The 18,599-nt window shown below is 41.0% G+C and overlaps 1 protein-coding gene across 1 annotated transcript in view; it reads left to right on the plus strand.

Moving 5' to 3' along the window:
- Positions 1–205: 205 nt before the first annotated feature.
- The window catches only part of lrrc74b (leucine rich repeat containing 74B), a gene marked incomplete at both ends in the record, with an annotated part of 98,379 nt that continues 79,985 nt past the window's right edge, over positions 206–18,599 (plus strand). Inside the window, one exon of the mRNA XM_084308096.1 lies at positions 206–352. Coding sequence (XP_084164222.1) covers positions 206–352 — 147 coding nt within the window. The remainder of the gene's footprint in view (positions 353–18,599) is intronic.

Below are 18,599 nucleotides of genomic sequence, written 5' to 3' on the forward strand. Positions count from 1 at the left end.
GAAGTAAAGCAGTCAGCTCTCTAATTAGCAGAACAAGCTTGACCCCTCCCACTGAGCAAGATAGGTTGCAGGGATACATATGCCATGCACTGATTTCACTCCACACAAACTGATTACGTTCTCATCTTAGGCGAAGCATCTATCTAGGAATAGTAGTGAGACTAGTTTCACTACTGTCTGTCTACACCCTGCTAACGCCATGCCCATGGTCCATGGGAAGAAGGTGGTCAGGGAGAGCGCGTTGCCTTCTGTCCGGGAGGACGACGCTGCTGAGACAGAGGGGGAGACGGGAAGACGACCTCCAAGCAGACTAGGGAACTATGTCTCCGACGGGCGCTGCGTGGACAACCAGGTAGGCAGGAGGATGTAACGTCACCCGGAGGATCTTTCACAAGGATCAGCCTGCCGTCTGCAGAGTGTGTGTGACGAGTCACAGAGTGCACGTTTCTAGCAGAGCATAACCCTTTCACTGCCACACGACAGAAGGTTAACCCTTTACTATCACACAACCGACGGTCGCCGAAAGGGTTAACCGGCTGTTGTGTGGCAGTGAAAGGGTTAACCTGCTGTGTATTGTACAGTGAAAGGGTTAACAGTTTGGTAGTGCGGCAGTGGAAGGGTTACTGATGAAGTTTCAGAACAAGCACATTTGGCAGTTGGTTTCTATGACGACCCACTACTCAGGCGAGGCCGATGGTGTTGGCCAGATATGGTGCTATGACGACATGTTTATAAAAAATATATAATACTAGACAATTCCGCGGGGGAAATTGTGAAAGTGTGGGTGACACTTGTGCACCGCCGGCCAACGGGAGAGGGTCTGTATTGTCTCTATGACAAACGGTTCAAAAGATACAAAAGAGGTGGTTGCTAGGGTGTTATCAGGGTTCCCCCCTGTTATCAGGGCGCCCCCCTCCCCTCACACACACAACCCCCTAGGACACCTGACTACTTACTTGATTTAAAAGATGTGCCAGTCAAGTCTACATTGTAAATGCTTAGAGATTATGTCTTATTGATAATATCAATGCATGAAATAATGCAACAAGCTGTAGATGAACAACAATTTATTGAACTGGAACTTTGAAACACATGAGCACTGGGATTGATATATGTTCTCTCTTCCACTCCTCTCCTATCTCATCCTGTCCTCTTCTCTCCACACCTCCCCTCGTGTGTCCGCTCCTGTCTTCTCTTCCTACTCTTCTCAACTCCTCTCCACTCTTCTCCCTTTTCCTCTGTCATCCTCTACTCTCGCATCCTCTTCTTCTCCTCTTTCATCTTCACCCCTCTTCTCTTCCTCCTCCCTCTTTCCTTTATTATTAGTCTTATTAGATTATGAGTCTCACGTAGAAGGGGTAGTATGCCTACTCTTACTCTGTAAAATCTTTTGTAAATCAAACTAATGAACCTAAAAGGGAAAACATAAGGCTGGTTCCCCTGTGGTTCCTCTGTACAGCAACCCCACTAGTAAGCTTAGCTTAACAGTATGGATGTATAGAATCAGTCTAGGCATGATCAATGATTTTTCAAAAATGTCTCACCCCAAATGTTCCTATTTAGTAGTATAATCTTTTTAAAGAAAAAAAACGAAAAATCACAAAATAGCTAAAAGTAGATATAAGAATGAATGTTACAAAATGTATCAAGACTAGACTATTCATGTCAACTAGTATAGAAGTAATGTCACAGCCTAATGTGAAAATGTATTGGTAGTTAGCTAGCAATGCAAGCTAGCCAACACTAGCTAGTAGCTAGTTAGTTAGCAAACTGAATGTTGGCTAGCAAGATTGCACTCCATGTGCTTGCATCATTAACAAAATCCAAATTCAAAACAAACTCAAACTCAAGTTGCTAGCTAGTTAGCAAGATTGCACTGCTTACTAACTAACGTTGATAAACCCAGGTTTACCACACAGTTAAAACACAGCTACAATACTTACATTTGAGGATAAACTTGCATAAGAAGTTTCACTGTAGATGTCTAGGCTCCCGTGTTGGCTGGAAAATGCATGTATTTGACCCTTCTATTGAGATCGCGAGTAACATTATTATTCCTGAAGTCCACCAATCCGAAACTATACTTTTAAAGTCCATATCACCAAGTTGCCTGCATCAAATTCCAACATCCAATATACCATAGAGGATGCCAAGAGCATGCTCTACAACATGGGATCATCCATTTCTATCTATGTAAAGGGTTTTTATAAACTCATCTTAATTTTGTGCTCAATAGTTTCATTTTATTACTATTTTACTTATCATCCAATACAATTTTCCAGGACAACTGTTTCCATTTCCATGTAAGTGTTCACTTTTGCTCAGTTTCCATGACTTTTCCATACATGGAAAATGAAAAAATGAATTCCATGTTTTCCAGGTACCGTGGGAACCCTGGTTATAGCTGGTTGCTAGGGTGTTTCTAGGTGGTTGCTATGGTGTTATAGCTGGTTGCTAGGGTGTTTCTAGATGGTTGCTAGGGGGTTTCTAGGTGGTTGCTAGGGTGTTATAGGTGGTTGCTAGGGTGTTTCTAGCTGGTTGCTAGGGTGTTTCTAGGTGGTTGCTAGGGTGTTATAGGTGGTTGCTAGGGTGTTATAGCTGGTTGCTAGGGTGTTTCTAAGTGGTTGCTAGGGTGTTATAGCTGGTTGCTAGGATGTTTCTAGGTAGTTGCTAGGGTGTTATAGGTGGTTGCTAGTAGGGGTGGACGGTAGGGGTGGACGGTATATACGGTATAAACGGTATGAATTTGCGCTACGGTATGGATTTTGACTATACCTTGTGACCGGTAGAGCAACTCTAAAGTAGCAATGACGTAACCACAGTGTGGAGGGAGGGGGCTGCTAAGTGGAGCTAACGTTAGCTTCCTGAGGCAGGGCTCTACAGTCTGACTATTTCACTCGCAAAATAGATATGTGCGAACTGGAAAAATTATTTAGGAGCACAGAGGCTTTGCATAGTGGGCGTGTCAACGCGCAATTGTCATTTCATAATAGACACGGAACAGAGCGGACCTTCAATTCTAGAAGCGAACTAGCCCTGCGTTGCACACAGCTGTGTGACAACTTCTCTCGCGAGTCACGCAGTTTCTATGTGTAATGTAAATTCTGCGACGGGTCCAATCGTCTAACATGCTTTGCATCCTCGCCATTCTGGAATGCCCACGTCGCGCTAAAACTTTATGTAATGTTAACTGTTGATGTAGCCTTCAGAACACTAACGTTAGCTCCACTCCTAGCAGCCTGTTGATGTAGATTCAGCAAGCCAACGTTAGCTCCACTCTAGCAGCAGCCCCCTCCCTCCCTCTCTCCCTCCCTCTCTCTCACTCTGTCTCCCCCATCCCTCTCTCTCTCTCTCTCTCTCTCTCTCTCTCTCTCTCTCTCTGCTAACAATCCTGATTCGACTCTTAAACCTATTTCATTCAAAAGGAAGATATTGATTGCCATTAGCTATAGTATAGCTCAGCAGCTGTAACAGAATAATTTTGTTATTTTTGATTATTTACGTTTTTAAGTTAAGTTAAACGACAAAAAAAGCCAGCGGTGGACCGACATAACAAACGCTGTCACTGTTTACTTGTGTAATGACATGGTTCCTTTTCAAACTGTCGATAGAAAGGGCTTTAAAGACATGGTCAAAGCACTGGATCCAAGATACGCGTTACGTTACCTGCCTGCAGACACTTGAAAAAAGGTTTTGCATTTTTCTATTGCAGTTTTGCACAATACATGTTCTTAAAATACCTCTGTACTATGTGAAATATGTCCTAGTAATACAAGAGTACAGTAATAGCTGCCATACCAGTGTTTTACCCCTTCAGAAGCATTTATATAGAAATTTTAAGATAAGTTATTATACCGTGATATATACCGTTACCGTCTATGCTTCAAATTATACCGTGATATACATTTTAGACCATACCGTCCAGCCCTAGTTGCTAGGGTGTTATAGCTGGTTGCTAGGGTGTTTCTAGGTGGTTGCTAGGGTGTTATAGCTGGTTGCTAGGGTGATTCTAGGTGGTTGCTAGGGTGTTATAGGTGGTTGCTAGGGTGTCTAATGTAAGTGGTATAGTTAAAGGGTTAACCCATTGTATAGAGGTCATGGCTAACATCCACCAATGAATGTAGAAGTCAGTACTAAGTTGATTGACACCTCCCTTAAGTGTCATGCACATGCACATGCAGGTGTCAATCAACTCAGTACACCTGCAAGCCTTAATTGATTCAAATCCTGTGGTCAACATAGACCAATGAAAGAGGATATCCCTACTGAGTACAATGGCACAACCCGCAAGTCTCTACGACAAATTTTTCAAAAGATACACAAAAGGGGAGGAGCCGAACCATGGGGGCGTGGTCAACATAGACCAATGAAAGAGGATATCCCTACTGAGTACAATGGCACAACCCGCAAGTCTCTACGACAAATGGTTCAAAATATACAAAAATGGGGTGTGGCCTAATGATCAAGGGTTAATCCCCGGAAGGGGGAGGATCCGAAGCATGGGGGCGTGGTCAACATAGACCAATGAAAGAGGATATCCCTACTGAGTACAATGGCACAACCCGCAAGTCTCTACGACAAATTTTTCAAAAGATACACAAAAGGGGAGGAGCTGAACCATGGGGGCGTGGTCAACATAGACCAATGAAAGAGGATATCCCTACTGAGTACAATGGCACAACCCGCAAGTCTCTACGACAAATGGTAAAAAATATACAAAAAGGGGGCGTGGCCTAATGATCAATGGTTAATCCCCTGAAGGGGGAGGGGCCGAACCATGGGGGCGTGGTCAACATAGACCAATGAAAGAGGATATCCCTACTGAGTACAATGGCACAACCCAACCCGCAAGTCTCTACGACAAGCGGTTCAAAAGATACAAAAGGGGGGCGTGGCCTAAGGGCCCAGATTAATCCCCTGGAGGGGAGGAGCCTAACAATGGGGGCGTGGTCAACATAGACCAATGAAAGAGGATATCCCTACTGATTATGATGTCATAATAGCACATTCTAGAACATTTGTGTATCTATTCAACAATTCTCTCAGAAGATCTCATTGTGCATCTTGAAACAGGACTTATCAGTCCTGTTCAGACAGATAGACTAAACAACACATCCACAAAAGGAAAATGAAAGGAAAGGTGAGTGTCCACAACGGCTAGCTAGCTGTTCTACTTGAATACTGAATGTTAATATTGAATCAGACACTATTGAATACTGAATGTTAATATTGAATCAGACAATATTGAATACTGAATGAAAAAAGACTAATTTAATCAGATGAATCACTTTATTTGAGGATATTAAAAAGAAATTATAAATATATATTTTACTTTTTTTTATTAAAAACGAAGGTTTGAACGTTGTTTAATCAGATTAATCACTTTATTCAAATTGAGGATTTATTTTGAGGATATACAAAAAATATATATATTATTAGTGTTGGTGACCTGGCGAAGCCAGGTTGCCACCCACACTATAGTAATCTATACTATTTTTATTATTCTTATTCTATCTTCTTTATTCCACCGATTTTGCAAACACTACTCGTGCCAGAGCGTTCGCGCCCCATACACGTGAAAGGTATCAAAACGACCGGCTTGCCTATGGCAACAGCGCTATTCAAACTACCAATTTTGCAAACACTACTCGTGCCCGAGCGTTCGCGCCCCATATACGTGAAATGTATCAAAACGACGGCTTGCCTATGGCAACAGCGCTATTCAAACCCGGAAAGTTTCACCGCACCGTTTGGCTACAAATCGACTTTAAACAGGAAAATGTCGGTCCCATTGGAAATGAATGGCAAGTTAGAGTGTAGGAGTTGGAATAATTTTTTTCCCACCACCTTGGGTAAATTGCGACAGTGATCTCAATTTTGGACGTAGAAAAAAACACATCAAAACGATGACACGGCTGTCTGTTCGCTCACAAAAGAAAAATAAATGGAATTGGACATTTCTATCTCAACTGATGACCATTTGTTTGAAGGTTCTCCTCCCCATAGACACCAATGTGTTCGCACTCTAGAAAAAACAGATTATTTTGCTTTTCCCCCCCTTCTGTTCCGATCGCCACCAAGGCCACAATTGTCGACGGAATGCCACAATATCGCACACAACCCTTCACCTACTCCTTGAAGTGCTCATGTGCGAGTCACAATGCTTCATCTCTTATCGTTTGCTTTTAATCATCGTGACAATGCAGTCATGCGTCTGCCCTCATTGGAATACATTCAAAGTGAAAGTGCAGAGTCATTCGTGATTGCATCACCTGATGCATGATTGCATCAGCTTAACAGGTGTGTGGCTCATGGCCCATGGCTACAGCTGACCTGCCAATGACCTCTCATGGACTTAACCCTTAAGTTACCCTCTGTGTTGCAGTACTGAATTGCTTGACAGCGCCCTCTGTCTTGCGGGTTGTGTCATTGTACTCAGTAGGGATGTCCTCGATGTAGTCGATGTTGACCACTCCCCCGATCCTTAGACCACGCCCCCTTAGGCCACACCCCCTCAGTGTATCTCTTGAACCGTTTGTCGTAGAGACTTGCGGGTTGTGCCATTGTACTCGGTAGGGATATCCTCTTTCATTGGTCGATGTTGACCACTCCCCCGATCCTTAGACCACGCCCCCTTAGGCCACACCCCTTAGTGTATCTCTTGAACCGTTTGTCGTAGAGACTTGCGGGTTGCTCCATTGTACTCGGTAGGGATATCCTCTTTCATTGGTCGATGTTGACCACTCCCCCGATCCTTAGGCCACGCCCCTTAGTGTATTTCTTGAACCGTTTGTTGTAGAGACTTGCGGGTTGTTCCATTGTACTCGGTAGGGATATCCTCTTTCATTGGTCGATGTTGGCCACACTGAGTCATGCACACCTGCTACCCTTAATTGATTCGAATTCTAACTGAGGGACACTATGGACCCAATGTATTTCAATGAGGGCTGAGGCGTCCTTCACTCTCACGATGATTAAAGCAAAACGATAAGAGATGAAGCTTAGTGACCTTAATATGAGCACTTGAAGGGTTATGTGAAGGGTTTTGTGCGATATTGTGTAATTCTGTCGACAATTGTGGCCTGGGTGGCGATCGGAAAAACAAGGGAAGGAACGGTAAAAAATGGAGAGCCCATTCGGGTCTATGTGGAGCATGACTTTCAAAGAAATGGTCATAAGTTGAGATAGAAAGGTCCAATTCCATTTATTTGTCTTTTGTGAGCGAGGGCACAGTCGTGTCATCGTTTTGATGTGTTGTTTTTATATCTACGTCCAAAATTGAGATCACTGTCGCAATTTACAAAAGGTGATGGTAAAACAAAAAAATTCAGCTTCTACAATCTAGTTCTGCCATTCATTCCTTATGGACCGAAATTTCCCGTTTAAAGTCGATTTGTAGCCAAACGGTGCGGTGAAAAGTAATAGCAACTCGAGTTGGACCAAGCCGGTAGTTTTGATACCTTACACGTGTATGTGGTGCGAAAGCTCTGGTAGGAGTTAGCAGACAAAAATCGGCGGAATAAATAAAGAATAATAAAGAGTATAGATTATAATAGTGTGGGGTCACCCACACTAAATAATACACAATTTACCAAATCACAAACGGATAGTCTATAGATGGGTTTCTTATAAAGACGCTGTACTTGAGTCAATAGGCGCTTAAATACATGATTGAGTCATCATAGATGTAAGGGTCACGCTTTCACCTGTCAAGTCATTTATTTATATAGCACATTTAAAAGCTCAAAGAGCTGACCAAGTGCTGTACAGTAAAGTTAAAAACTATAGACAGTCACACAGTGGAACAGAGGACAATACAACATGACAAAAGACAGGATGGTCAGTCAATACAGTAGGACCACAAGACACTAGTATACAACAGACCGTACAGACGATACAGTATGACATAAGACAGTAGACAATATGTTATGGCACAAAGACTATACAGCCGACAATATAGTAGACATAGGAGACTAGACCCACAAATCATGTTAAACCCAGATTTGGCTCAAACAAGGGACTAAACACGTTTTGCAATTATGCCACATCAATGTGGAACGCCCTACCCACAGCTGTAAAGGAATGTGAATCACTACCCACCTTCAAAACCACTCTCAAAGAGCACCTACGGGAGGCTGCCATTCGAAACTGGCCCCTGTAAATGTCCAAACCCAACCCCCTCCAATGTACAGTTTTCCCTCCCACCTACCCAACCCCCTCCAATGTACAGTTTCTCCACCCCCACCCCACCTACCCAACCTTCTCCAATGTACATATATATAATATATATGTATACTCTCTTTTTAGAAACTCTGTCTATTAATCAGAGTTTCCAATGCCAGGGTCTATATGACAGGCATTGTACTCTTAAACAGTACTGTATTTGTAGATCTGGTATGTCATAAATGTCTGGATGTAACTACTGTCTATCTGTATGTCATGTATGTCATATTTTATGATGAATTGAAAATGGGGGACCCTGATGTAAACAAGATGAAAATCTTTCTCTGGTCTGCATCCCCTTAACAATTGTGTGTATTGAGCCGTACTGTATTGTACCCATACTGCAATCTGTTAATAAAATGTTCAATCAATCAATCAGACGATATGTTATGGCAGTAGGACTATGCAACAGACAGTACGGTAAGACATAAGACACAGGGAATGACAATAGAGTAACTGAACACTGTACAGAACAGCAACACAAGGGGGACCGAATAAGCACTAGGCTGACAGAGAAAAATGTAGAGAATGGTATGGGAGCGGGGATTAATCCTAGCCAAATGCTATGGAGTAAAGGTGGGTTTTGAGGCGGGATTTAGGGGGTTAGGAGGTCTGATATACATGGGGGCTGCGCTAGTCATAATAATAATAATAATGGCTTGAATTTATATAGCGCCTTTCACGTACCCAAGGCGCTTTACAATGAAAAGGGGGAGGGGAGACGATAGCGGTGACCTCATTGCCTTATAAACAAAAAGGAGAATTTTAAAATCTATTCTCAGGGTTCGGAACCAGCTGGAGACGGGATAAGGATCTCTGGCTGATGCCTGTGTACAGGGAGTTACAATAGTCCAGACGTGAAGTGATGAATAAGTGAATAACTCTTTCTAGATCGGTGGGGGATAGGATTGCTTTTATTTTTGCAATATTACGGAGTTGAAAAAAGCTGGATTTGACAACAGTGTTTACCTGTTTGTCAAATTTAAAAGCAGAGTAAAAAATGACCCCATGGGGCTTGACATAGGTGGAAAGCTGACCTAAGCTATCTGTAATGAGCTTGGTATATTTGGGAGGATCCAACAGAATGATTTCAGTTTTCTTTTCATTTAGTTGAAGGAAATTGTGAGACATCCATGATTTTATATCCTCAATGCTCTCAGATCGTCGAGGTTGGAAGTATTACTGGGTGTTGTTGGGAAGATATAACTGTGTCATCAGCATAAAAATGGTTGGAGATATAATGTTTCTGAATTATTTCAGCTAAGGGGAGTATGGATTATGGAAAATAATATTGGAGCCAGGTTCGTTCTTGATATAGTCAGCAAACCCATTGAATGCAACATTTGGAATAGAGCCTTTAGATACCTAATGTCTGCAAAGGAGACCGGTTGGGTAAACGGCACAAATACATTTTCTGCAAAGGTATTTCAAAAGCCACTGGAGACCTCTCTCACACCCATTGGGCAGGGTACATGAGATGCCTGGTTTTTAGTGAATCCCCAAATGACAAGACTGTCCTCCCCCTGCTTGCCTCATTCAGGTGGCACCTGTAGCATCAGCACCAGGGGTCTTAACCTGTACAGCATGTATATGCATGATGCAACACTTCCTCCCCCTGGGGCAGAGCAGGTGCAGGCTGAAGAGGGGAAATGTTCTTATTTTAGGCCGGCCCTTTTGACCCTGTTCTCCAATGCATTCATTAAACAGTATGCCCGTGTGTCTCACCTTGAAAGACACTTTTAATTCTGCTCTCAGGCAGTCGGCTCACAGACCGGCCAGGCCTCAGGGTAGGTGGAAAAGGCCAAACATGCTCAAAAGAAGGTATGGAGTGTGCACACTGCATACTGCATACTGCATGCTACGCCTACCAGATCCCCATTGTTCTGTACCCTTACATTTAGGCTTGTATCAGATCAGAGCGAATTATCACAATGAGGACAGTGGAAAAAGCCTGAGAATATGTTGCTAAACATGTAGGAAGCACCATATATTTGTTTCCGTAGATAACATTAATAATATATATATTTTTTAATTTATTTATCGGTATTGGTCCAATGAGCAAAACTGGGCAGATATTATCAGCTGATGATTGTGAATTTGTATTTTCTAATAATTTTCATTTGTTGACATTTGATCCGATGAGCAGAACTGGGCAGATAGGTGAACATATGGGCTAATGATAGTAGTTTTTATTTATTTATGTATTTATTGACATTGGGTCAGATGAGCAGAACTGGGCAGAACGGATATCTCTCTGTCCACCAGTAGCTGTGAAGGTGTTTGTGTTGCTTGGCCACAGGTTTCATCTCACTTGCAATGTGCACCAGTGTTGTAGTCGAGTGACTAAATCACGAGGTCAAGTCTCGATGTCCCTGAGTCCAAGTCCGAGTCACCAAAGAAGAGTCAGAGTCGAGTCCCCATTATCCTAGTCCGAGCCCGAGTCATCAAAGTTGAGTCTGAGCTGTCATACAAATAAAAAAAGGTCTACATTAACACTATCAGTGCCGACCTTGTTTACCTTTTTACCCCGTTGAATGCCATCATCCACTTCAATGTTAGCGTTAAAAACGCATAATCTATGTTTGAAATTATGGCTATGTGTCTAATCTGCCCGTCGCTTATCAATGACGTGTTTGCAGTCAACATTGTCGAAACGGATTGTTTTTTAATCGGTTCATATCCTTTTTATAGCATTTCGAAAAGCTATCGTTCTCTCGAAAATTTTCGGAAAATTGAAAGATTCCCCCATAAACGCCATTTATTGGAATATTCTCGAATACACTAGACACGTTGTCATTTGTCGGCCTATTTATGAATCGTTTTCAAATAAACGCTAGATTATCGATTGTATATGTGTACTTATGCACGCTATAGAGGCGGGCTGAAAAATCTATTATCCATTTCCTCAAGATCACACACACACATACACACGGCACATGCTGATATCTCAGTGAATACAGGTCTGATTATCCTAAAACTTGTAACATAGACTCCTTACCTTAGATCAGATGTTCTCCAAAAAGATTATTCCAATTCCTGATCGCCATTCCAAATATCGATCGCGTTTATTGATTGATTATTGGCTGCTGTAAATATATATTCCAGGCTGCTTTCCATCTCGCGATCAGATCCCTCATCATCAGACGGCTCGCCAGCACAATGGAGCCAGTTGGCTCCACCTCTACAGATCCCCACAGGGATCTCCCAGTATAATCGACTGACCTGCAGTTACACAGGGATAGACGATAGGGGGCGGTTTTTTCCCATCTGAGCTCCTAGACTCTAGGAGGACCTAGAGAGTCTGCTGTACCAACGGGAGACTCGGTTGATGAAATATGTATTCAGATCGCTAATAAAAAAATCAAACGACAATACACGTCGTCGGCATTCAAAGTGTTAAACATAAATGACACAGCGGTCACCATTTCAAAGGGGAGTTTATTTACTTTGTGACACAATAGCCAAACAAATGCACTCGCCATCAATATCTTATGCCAAATGATTAGGGCCTATTACAAAAATAAATAAATAGAAATAACTGTATTTATCAATGAACAAGTCCGAGTCCTCGTCTGCACCTTCCGAGTCCGAATGCAGTCAGTGCTCGAGTCCGAGTCCGAGTCATCAGTGCTCAAGTACCAGTCGAGTCACGAGTCCTGAAAATCAGTCCTGGACTTGAGTCCTACAACACTGCCCCGTGTGCACAATAGGGCTGTCCCCGACTAAGGATTTGGATAGCCGTTAGTCGACTATTAGTCGACTAGAAAAAATAATTATAATATATATATATAAAAATAAAAATGTTTATCATTCCATTTGGGCTGTGGGGGTGCTTAATGTCTGAAGGAGTCGACTGAAGGCTTCTTGTCCTCTGCAAAAGCATGCAATTGGTCCACTGATGGTTACATCTTGATATTTGTCTAGTCTAGTGCAGCGTTTCCCAAACTTAGGGTCGCGACCCAAAATTGGTCGCGGACCCATTTTTATTGGGTCGCCAATAAAAAAGAAATAAAATAAACATTTTAATAAAAAAATATTATTAAAATTATTTTAAATTTTTTTTATAAAAAAAAGCTGTAGATGTGTTGATTCAGTTTGGCACCACATACTTTTTTTTGTATTTAATTTTTTTATAATTTTTTTAACAAACACATAAACAAATATGACAACACACGATAAGATATACAAGCATTAATTGTCAGAGCACATCCAATGAGATCACATTTTAGTTAATTGTCTTATATAAGATATACCCCTAATACCTGTTATCTAAAAACCTACACACATATGCTCCAGCTCGAACCCCCCCCTCCCGGACCCCACCTTGAGAAGTACCTCCACTATCCCTCGCACCTAACCAGACACTACCATTATAAGCTAGCTTTTATTCTCTCCACCACTTCTAACCACATTGACATTTTGGATTCATTGAGACCCAGAATTCTTGCTGTAGATATTTCTTGATAAATCACATCGAGATATGTAAGAAACCAAACTTTACGGCAAATTTTTTCCGGTTGAAACCAGTGTGATGCAATCAGCTTTTTAGCTACTGTGATACCCGATAAAACCAATCTCTTTAGCTGTGGATTCACTGCAAACTCAAAAACATCATTCAATAGTAATACCGAGGGGTGTACAGGTATATTCCAAGATACGAGTTTTGATAATTGTTGGGTCACATCTTTCCAGAATGCCTTGACTGGTGGGCAGTCCCAATACATGTGCATAAATGTCCCTTCGTCCCCATTTGTACATTGGGTGCATTTGGAGTCTTGTTTAAGCCCCATTCGGCACAGTCTTATAGGAGTCAAGTATGTCCTGTGGATATAGTTAAGATTGATTTGTTGATGATCCGGGTTCCTTGATGTAAGTCGGACATTTGCCCAGGCTCCTTGCCAATCAAAGTCATTTTCCAGGTCTGGTATATCCCTCCTCCAGACAGAGTCTAGTTGGAGGGTTTCATACGAGGAAGTTAGTAATTGATGATAAAATTCTGAAACAAAACCTCTAGATGTCTTTCTTTCGTAGAAGAATTTGTGGTATCTGTGGTGTTCAATTGGTCTGTCTAATGGAACACCGTGAGACTTCAAACATAGCTGTAACTGTTTGTAAAAAAGCCATGTGGACTTGGTGAGATTACATTTTTTGCGTATTTCTTTATCACTACAAAAACCCTGTTTGTTAAAAACATCCCCTAATGAGTGTATGCCTTGCTCTTCCCATATAGGGAATCTTATAGGTCGTATTTTCAATTAAGAGTGCATTGTTATTGAATAAGGGAGTATGATTGTGCCATTTATGTGGGTTAGGATTTTTTTTTTGTGATTCACGCCATATCCGGATCGCATGAGTAATTATGGGGCCACATTTTCGTTCACAGTGCTTGATTGGTAGTTCAGTGTATGCTATGTCCTTCAGTCTATGTGGGGCTACTATGTTTTCTTCTAATTTTCTCCAGGATACTAATGCTTGGGGGTCAAACCATGTTGTCAATGGTCTTAATGTGTACGCCTTAAAATATTGGAAAAAATCTGGAAATGCCATGCCACCATCTGCTTTATTTCTCTGTGCGGTGGATCTTTTTATACGTGGTGGTTTGTTATTCCAAATAAATTTGTATGTGGAGGAGTGTAATCTTTTCCAGTAACCCTCTGGAGGGGGTAACGGTAGCATTGAACTGAAGAAGTTGATTCTAGGTAGTACATCCATCTTAACTATTGATATCCGTGCTTGTACTGTGTTTTTAAGTTTTGCCCATCTATCAAGGTCGTCTTTGATTTTGTTTTGGATTTTTGTGTAATTGTGCTTCACCGTTTGTCTTATGGTGGGGAATATTTCCACTCCCAAGCATCTGAAATGTTTTACCATCGGTATCTCTCCTGGGAGGGTTATATCTTTTTTTGCAGGGGTGTTAAGTGGAAGGAAAGCCGACTTCGGCCAATTTATCTTAAATCCCGATAAATCACCAAAGTCCTCAATCAACTTGAGCAGATGAGGCAATGTGGTGTTGGGGTTTTGCATGAACAATATTACGTTGTCCGCATATAAACTAATTTTTTGTTGTGTGCCCTTGATTACGATTGGTTCTATGGATTGGGATTGTCTTATATATTGTGCTAAAGGCTCTAATGATAGATTGAATAGTCCGGGACTAAGAGGACAACCCTGTCTGGCAGAGCGTGATACCGGAAAGATTTTGGAGATGATTGTGCCTGTTGTAATCATGGCCGATGGGTCTTTGTATCATACTTTAATCATATCAATGAATCCTTTTCCTAACCCCATCCTTTCTAGTACTCCCCATAGATACGACCATTCCAGCCTGTCAAAGGCTTTCATAGCATCCAGGGACAGCATCGCCTTAGGTATGGTGTCATCCTTGTCGGCATCTAGTACGTGCAGTATTCGTCTTATGTTATCAGTGATCAGGCGGCCTCTTATGAAGCCAGTTTGGTCCGGGTGAACTAAAGACGTCATATGCTTTTGTAATCTGATGGCTAATACCTTAGAGTACAGTTTGATATCGGTTCCGAGGAGGCTTAAAGGTCTATAACTACCGCACTCGTTGGGGTCTTTGTCTTTTTTAAGGAGAACTGTTATGAGTGCAATATTGTCATTCTTATGGAAGTTCCCCTCCTTGACTGAGTATAAGATCATATTTAGTAATAAGGGACCAATTATGTCCCAACAAGAAAGGTACATTTCTGATGGGAAACCGTCTCTTCCAGGAGCCTTACCACTTTGCATTGCGGTTATGGCCTTCTTGAGTTCCTCTAGTGTGATCGGTGTTTCTAACTGTTTAGCGTCATCCTCTGAAAGTTTAGGGAGAATAATTTTATTAAGAAATGTGTCCATTTTGTTTTGATCGAAGGTCGTTTCTGATTTATATAAGTCGGAGTAGAATTCTTTGAATGTATCGTTTATTTTTACAGGATCTGTTACAAGTACTTGTTGTGCTCTAATGGTAGTTATATCTGCAAATTTTGCATTAATTCTTAATCGCATGGCTAATAGATGACTAGGTTTGGAACCATGGGAGTACTGCTGTTGTCTTGTGCTGCGTATTTGTATTTCCGATTGTTGTCTGTATATGGCATTGATCTCTATTTTTAGTACGTTAACTTGATTCTCTAGTCGAGTTGAGTTGTTGTATTTTAGAGAATTAAATAACGTTGAGTAAAGCGTTTCCAGCTCAGCCAGTTTTGTGCATTTATTCTTGCGCATTTTGGAGGAAAAGCTATCCGTGAAATCTTTGATCATTCCCTTTACCGACATCCATATTATTCTGGGGTCTTGCACCGAGTTTGCATTCTCCCGTTGGAATACTATAAGAGCTTCTTTGAGTTGTGTAATGAATTCCTTGTTATTAAGCAGCAACGAGTTAAATCGCCATCTTGGGGCTCGGGAGGATAGTATACCAAATGTACCTTTAAGGAGTAAATAACAGTGATCTGATAGTGCGTTGGGTATCATTTCCACTTCATAATTATCAAATAGTCTCTGTGATGCAAAGACATAATCTATTCTGGATAGTGTATTATGTCTCGCAGATCGACAAGAGTACTTTCGGGTCGTGGGATTAAGTAACCGCCATAAGTCATTTACACCTGTAATCTTCGACCAATCCTTTAATGCCTTCGATGAATTCTTTTGTTCGCTGGAAAAGGCGAGGTAAGATTTGTCCATCCTTGGGTTCCAGATGGCATTAAAATCCGCACCTATTATAAATGAGTAATCGGGAATGTCTAACATTGCATTGGTTAGTGTAGTGAAGAAATCTTCTTCGTACAAATTTGGGGCGTATACCGCTACCAACGCTATTTTCCTGTTCTTATGTTCAATCTTAGCTATAGTTATCCGACCTTCTACATCAGACCATACTCCCTTTAGTACAATATTCAACTTACGTTTAACGACTATGGCTACACCCCGAGTTCTCGTACCAATAGAAGAGTGACTAATATTATGGTATGTGTTGTCCGCTAATTTATCTATGTCTTTCTCTAGAATGTGCGTTTCGCTTAGCAGAGCAATGTCCACATGTTCTTTTTTCATCAGTGTGAGCACGCTTTTGCGTTTGAGTTGGTTATTTATTCCCCCGGTGTTCCATATCATTATATTCAAACTAGCCATAATCTATACATGTTGTATTGTAATTTTTGGTAATGCTTCTAGAGTGCGAGGCAATAATAGATATACATCCCACTAGTGAGGTCCCGTTGAGAGCCGAGCTTAAAAACATACATATATACAAATAAAAATCCCCTACCCTTCCCTCCCACCGAGAGTCGTACAGGATTGTGTTCCATGAACACAACCTTTGCGTATGACTCCCTCCCTTGCACCACCGGATATCCCAGAATGATCCAATTATCCTTAACATTCCTATGTATACCATAGGATCTAACACTCTAAATTCTACCATAAGTAGAATGTCGACTGTGGCTTGGCCACTTTCCCGTAAAATAAAAATTTAAATAAGATAAAAATTAAAATAAAGACCAAAAATAAGCTTCAATTATCATGCCCTAATCACTTACATTTTATATGAACTTGTGTAATTTATAGTAACCCATGAATAATATGGAGGTATTGAACTAAAGAGAGAGCCTCAATAAATCAGAGAAAATGGATGAAAAAAACAAGTAAAAGGAAGAGAACATTAACTTAGATCTTAAAAGAGCTTTGCTATGCTTAAACATCTAAAGTATAAATTGGAGAAGTAGTGGAAATATTTCCAATTAATAAAAAAAACAGTTTTTAAATACGTATATGCAGCATTTCCCCTGACCGGGGTGGGCGATGATCCGTTGTGTAGAATGATCTTTCAGCCGGCCGCTGCTATGATGGTTCTGTGGTTCTGCATCTAGATGCTGTTGATTATTCCCCCGAGGGGCTTCTGGTAGAATGACTGACCACGTATTGCTGTTATTCCAGAATGTTCCCTATATCAAAGAATGCTTTAGATGTTCTAGATTATTCCAATATGTCGTTTTTACATTGTTCGAATGTTCCAGTATGTTCTGGAGTGTTCCAATCTTGAATCCAATATGTCTGCAATAATAGAATCCCGACGGGGAAAGCATTCAATAACTCTGAGCACGTAGGTCTCTCTGTCCCAAATCCTCGGTTCATTAAAGATTATACTATATGGTGACCTTGCATAACAGAGATTAAAAGGCCATTTATACACTATCCTGCGTGTTGTGCAGACAAGTATTTGGCTGCATCTTCAGGCGAGTTGAGGAAAACCCTTGCTCCTTTTTTATCGACAATGCGAAGTATTGCAGGGTTTAAGTTTAAGTTTAAGTTTATTTGGATCCCCATTAGCCACAGCAGTGCTGGGGCTATTCTTCCTGGGGTCCATAACACATAAAAAAATACAGTTACAGACGTATACACTCACAACATTTACATGTCATACAGACAATTAAAACAACAATAAAAACCCTTATACACTCATACCATTTACATGACATACAGACCATTAAAACAACAATAAAAACCCTTATACACTCACAACATTTACATGTCATACAGACAATTAAAACAACAATAAAAACCCTAATCAAATTCATAATACAAGATAAAAATATCAGACACATACATTTTCATTTACGTACACACTATCTATTAGGGAATGTCAATTTCTTTGGTTGAAAATGTTGTTTTACCACGATTTTGAAACGGCATTTACTATTCTCCTGCTTAACATGTCTGGGAAGAGAGTTCCATTCCTGCATACCACGGAACATGACAGTTCGCTTCATTGCATTCGACCTCACTTTTGGAAGTGTAAAACCTCGTGCAGAAGCATGTCTGGTGGAATGGTTGTGTCTGTCAAGACTTATTGATAAATTGTTATATAAAATTGAGGGGATCTTTGTAACAAGAATATTCCTAGTGAATACAAGGAGTGAGCAGAGTAATTTATGTTTGACAAGTAACCAAGTTAAACAACTGTGCATCGCTGCAACATTAGTTCTGTACTCACAGCGAAGCGCTATACGTGCTGCTTTGTTTTGTACCATTTGTAATTTTTTCAGTTTATTCGTTGTTACATTCGACCATACTGCAGGACAATAGTCAAGATTTGACAAAACCAGAGCTTGAATTACCTGTTTGATAGAATTTAGTGGTAACAAATGAGCACATCTTTTAACAACAGAAATCCCTCTTCCCATTTTCACTACTATATTGTTTATATGGTGTGACCATGACAATTTACTGTCTAATGTTACCCCTAGGAGTTTAGTCTCCTGGACTTGATTAATTACCACATCACTTATCAAAAGTTTCAAGACTGGGTTCGTTCTTAGAGTATGGTTTGAACCGAAAATGATGCTACTTGTCTTTGATATGTTTAGAACTAG

This window comes from Notolepis coatsorum (assembly GCF_963971535.1).
Source record: "Notolepis coatsorum genome assembly, chromosome: 2".
NCBI lineage: Eukaryota > Metazoa > Chordata > Actinopteri > Aulopiformes > Paralepididae > Notolepis > Notolepis coatsorum.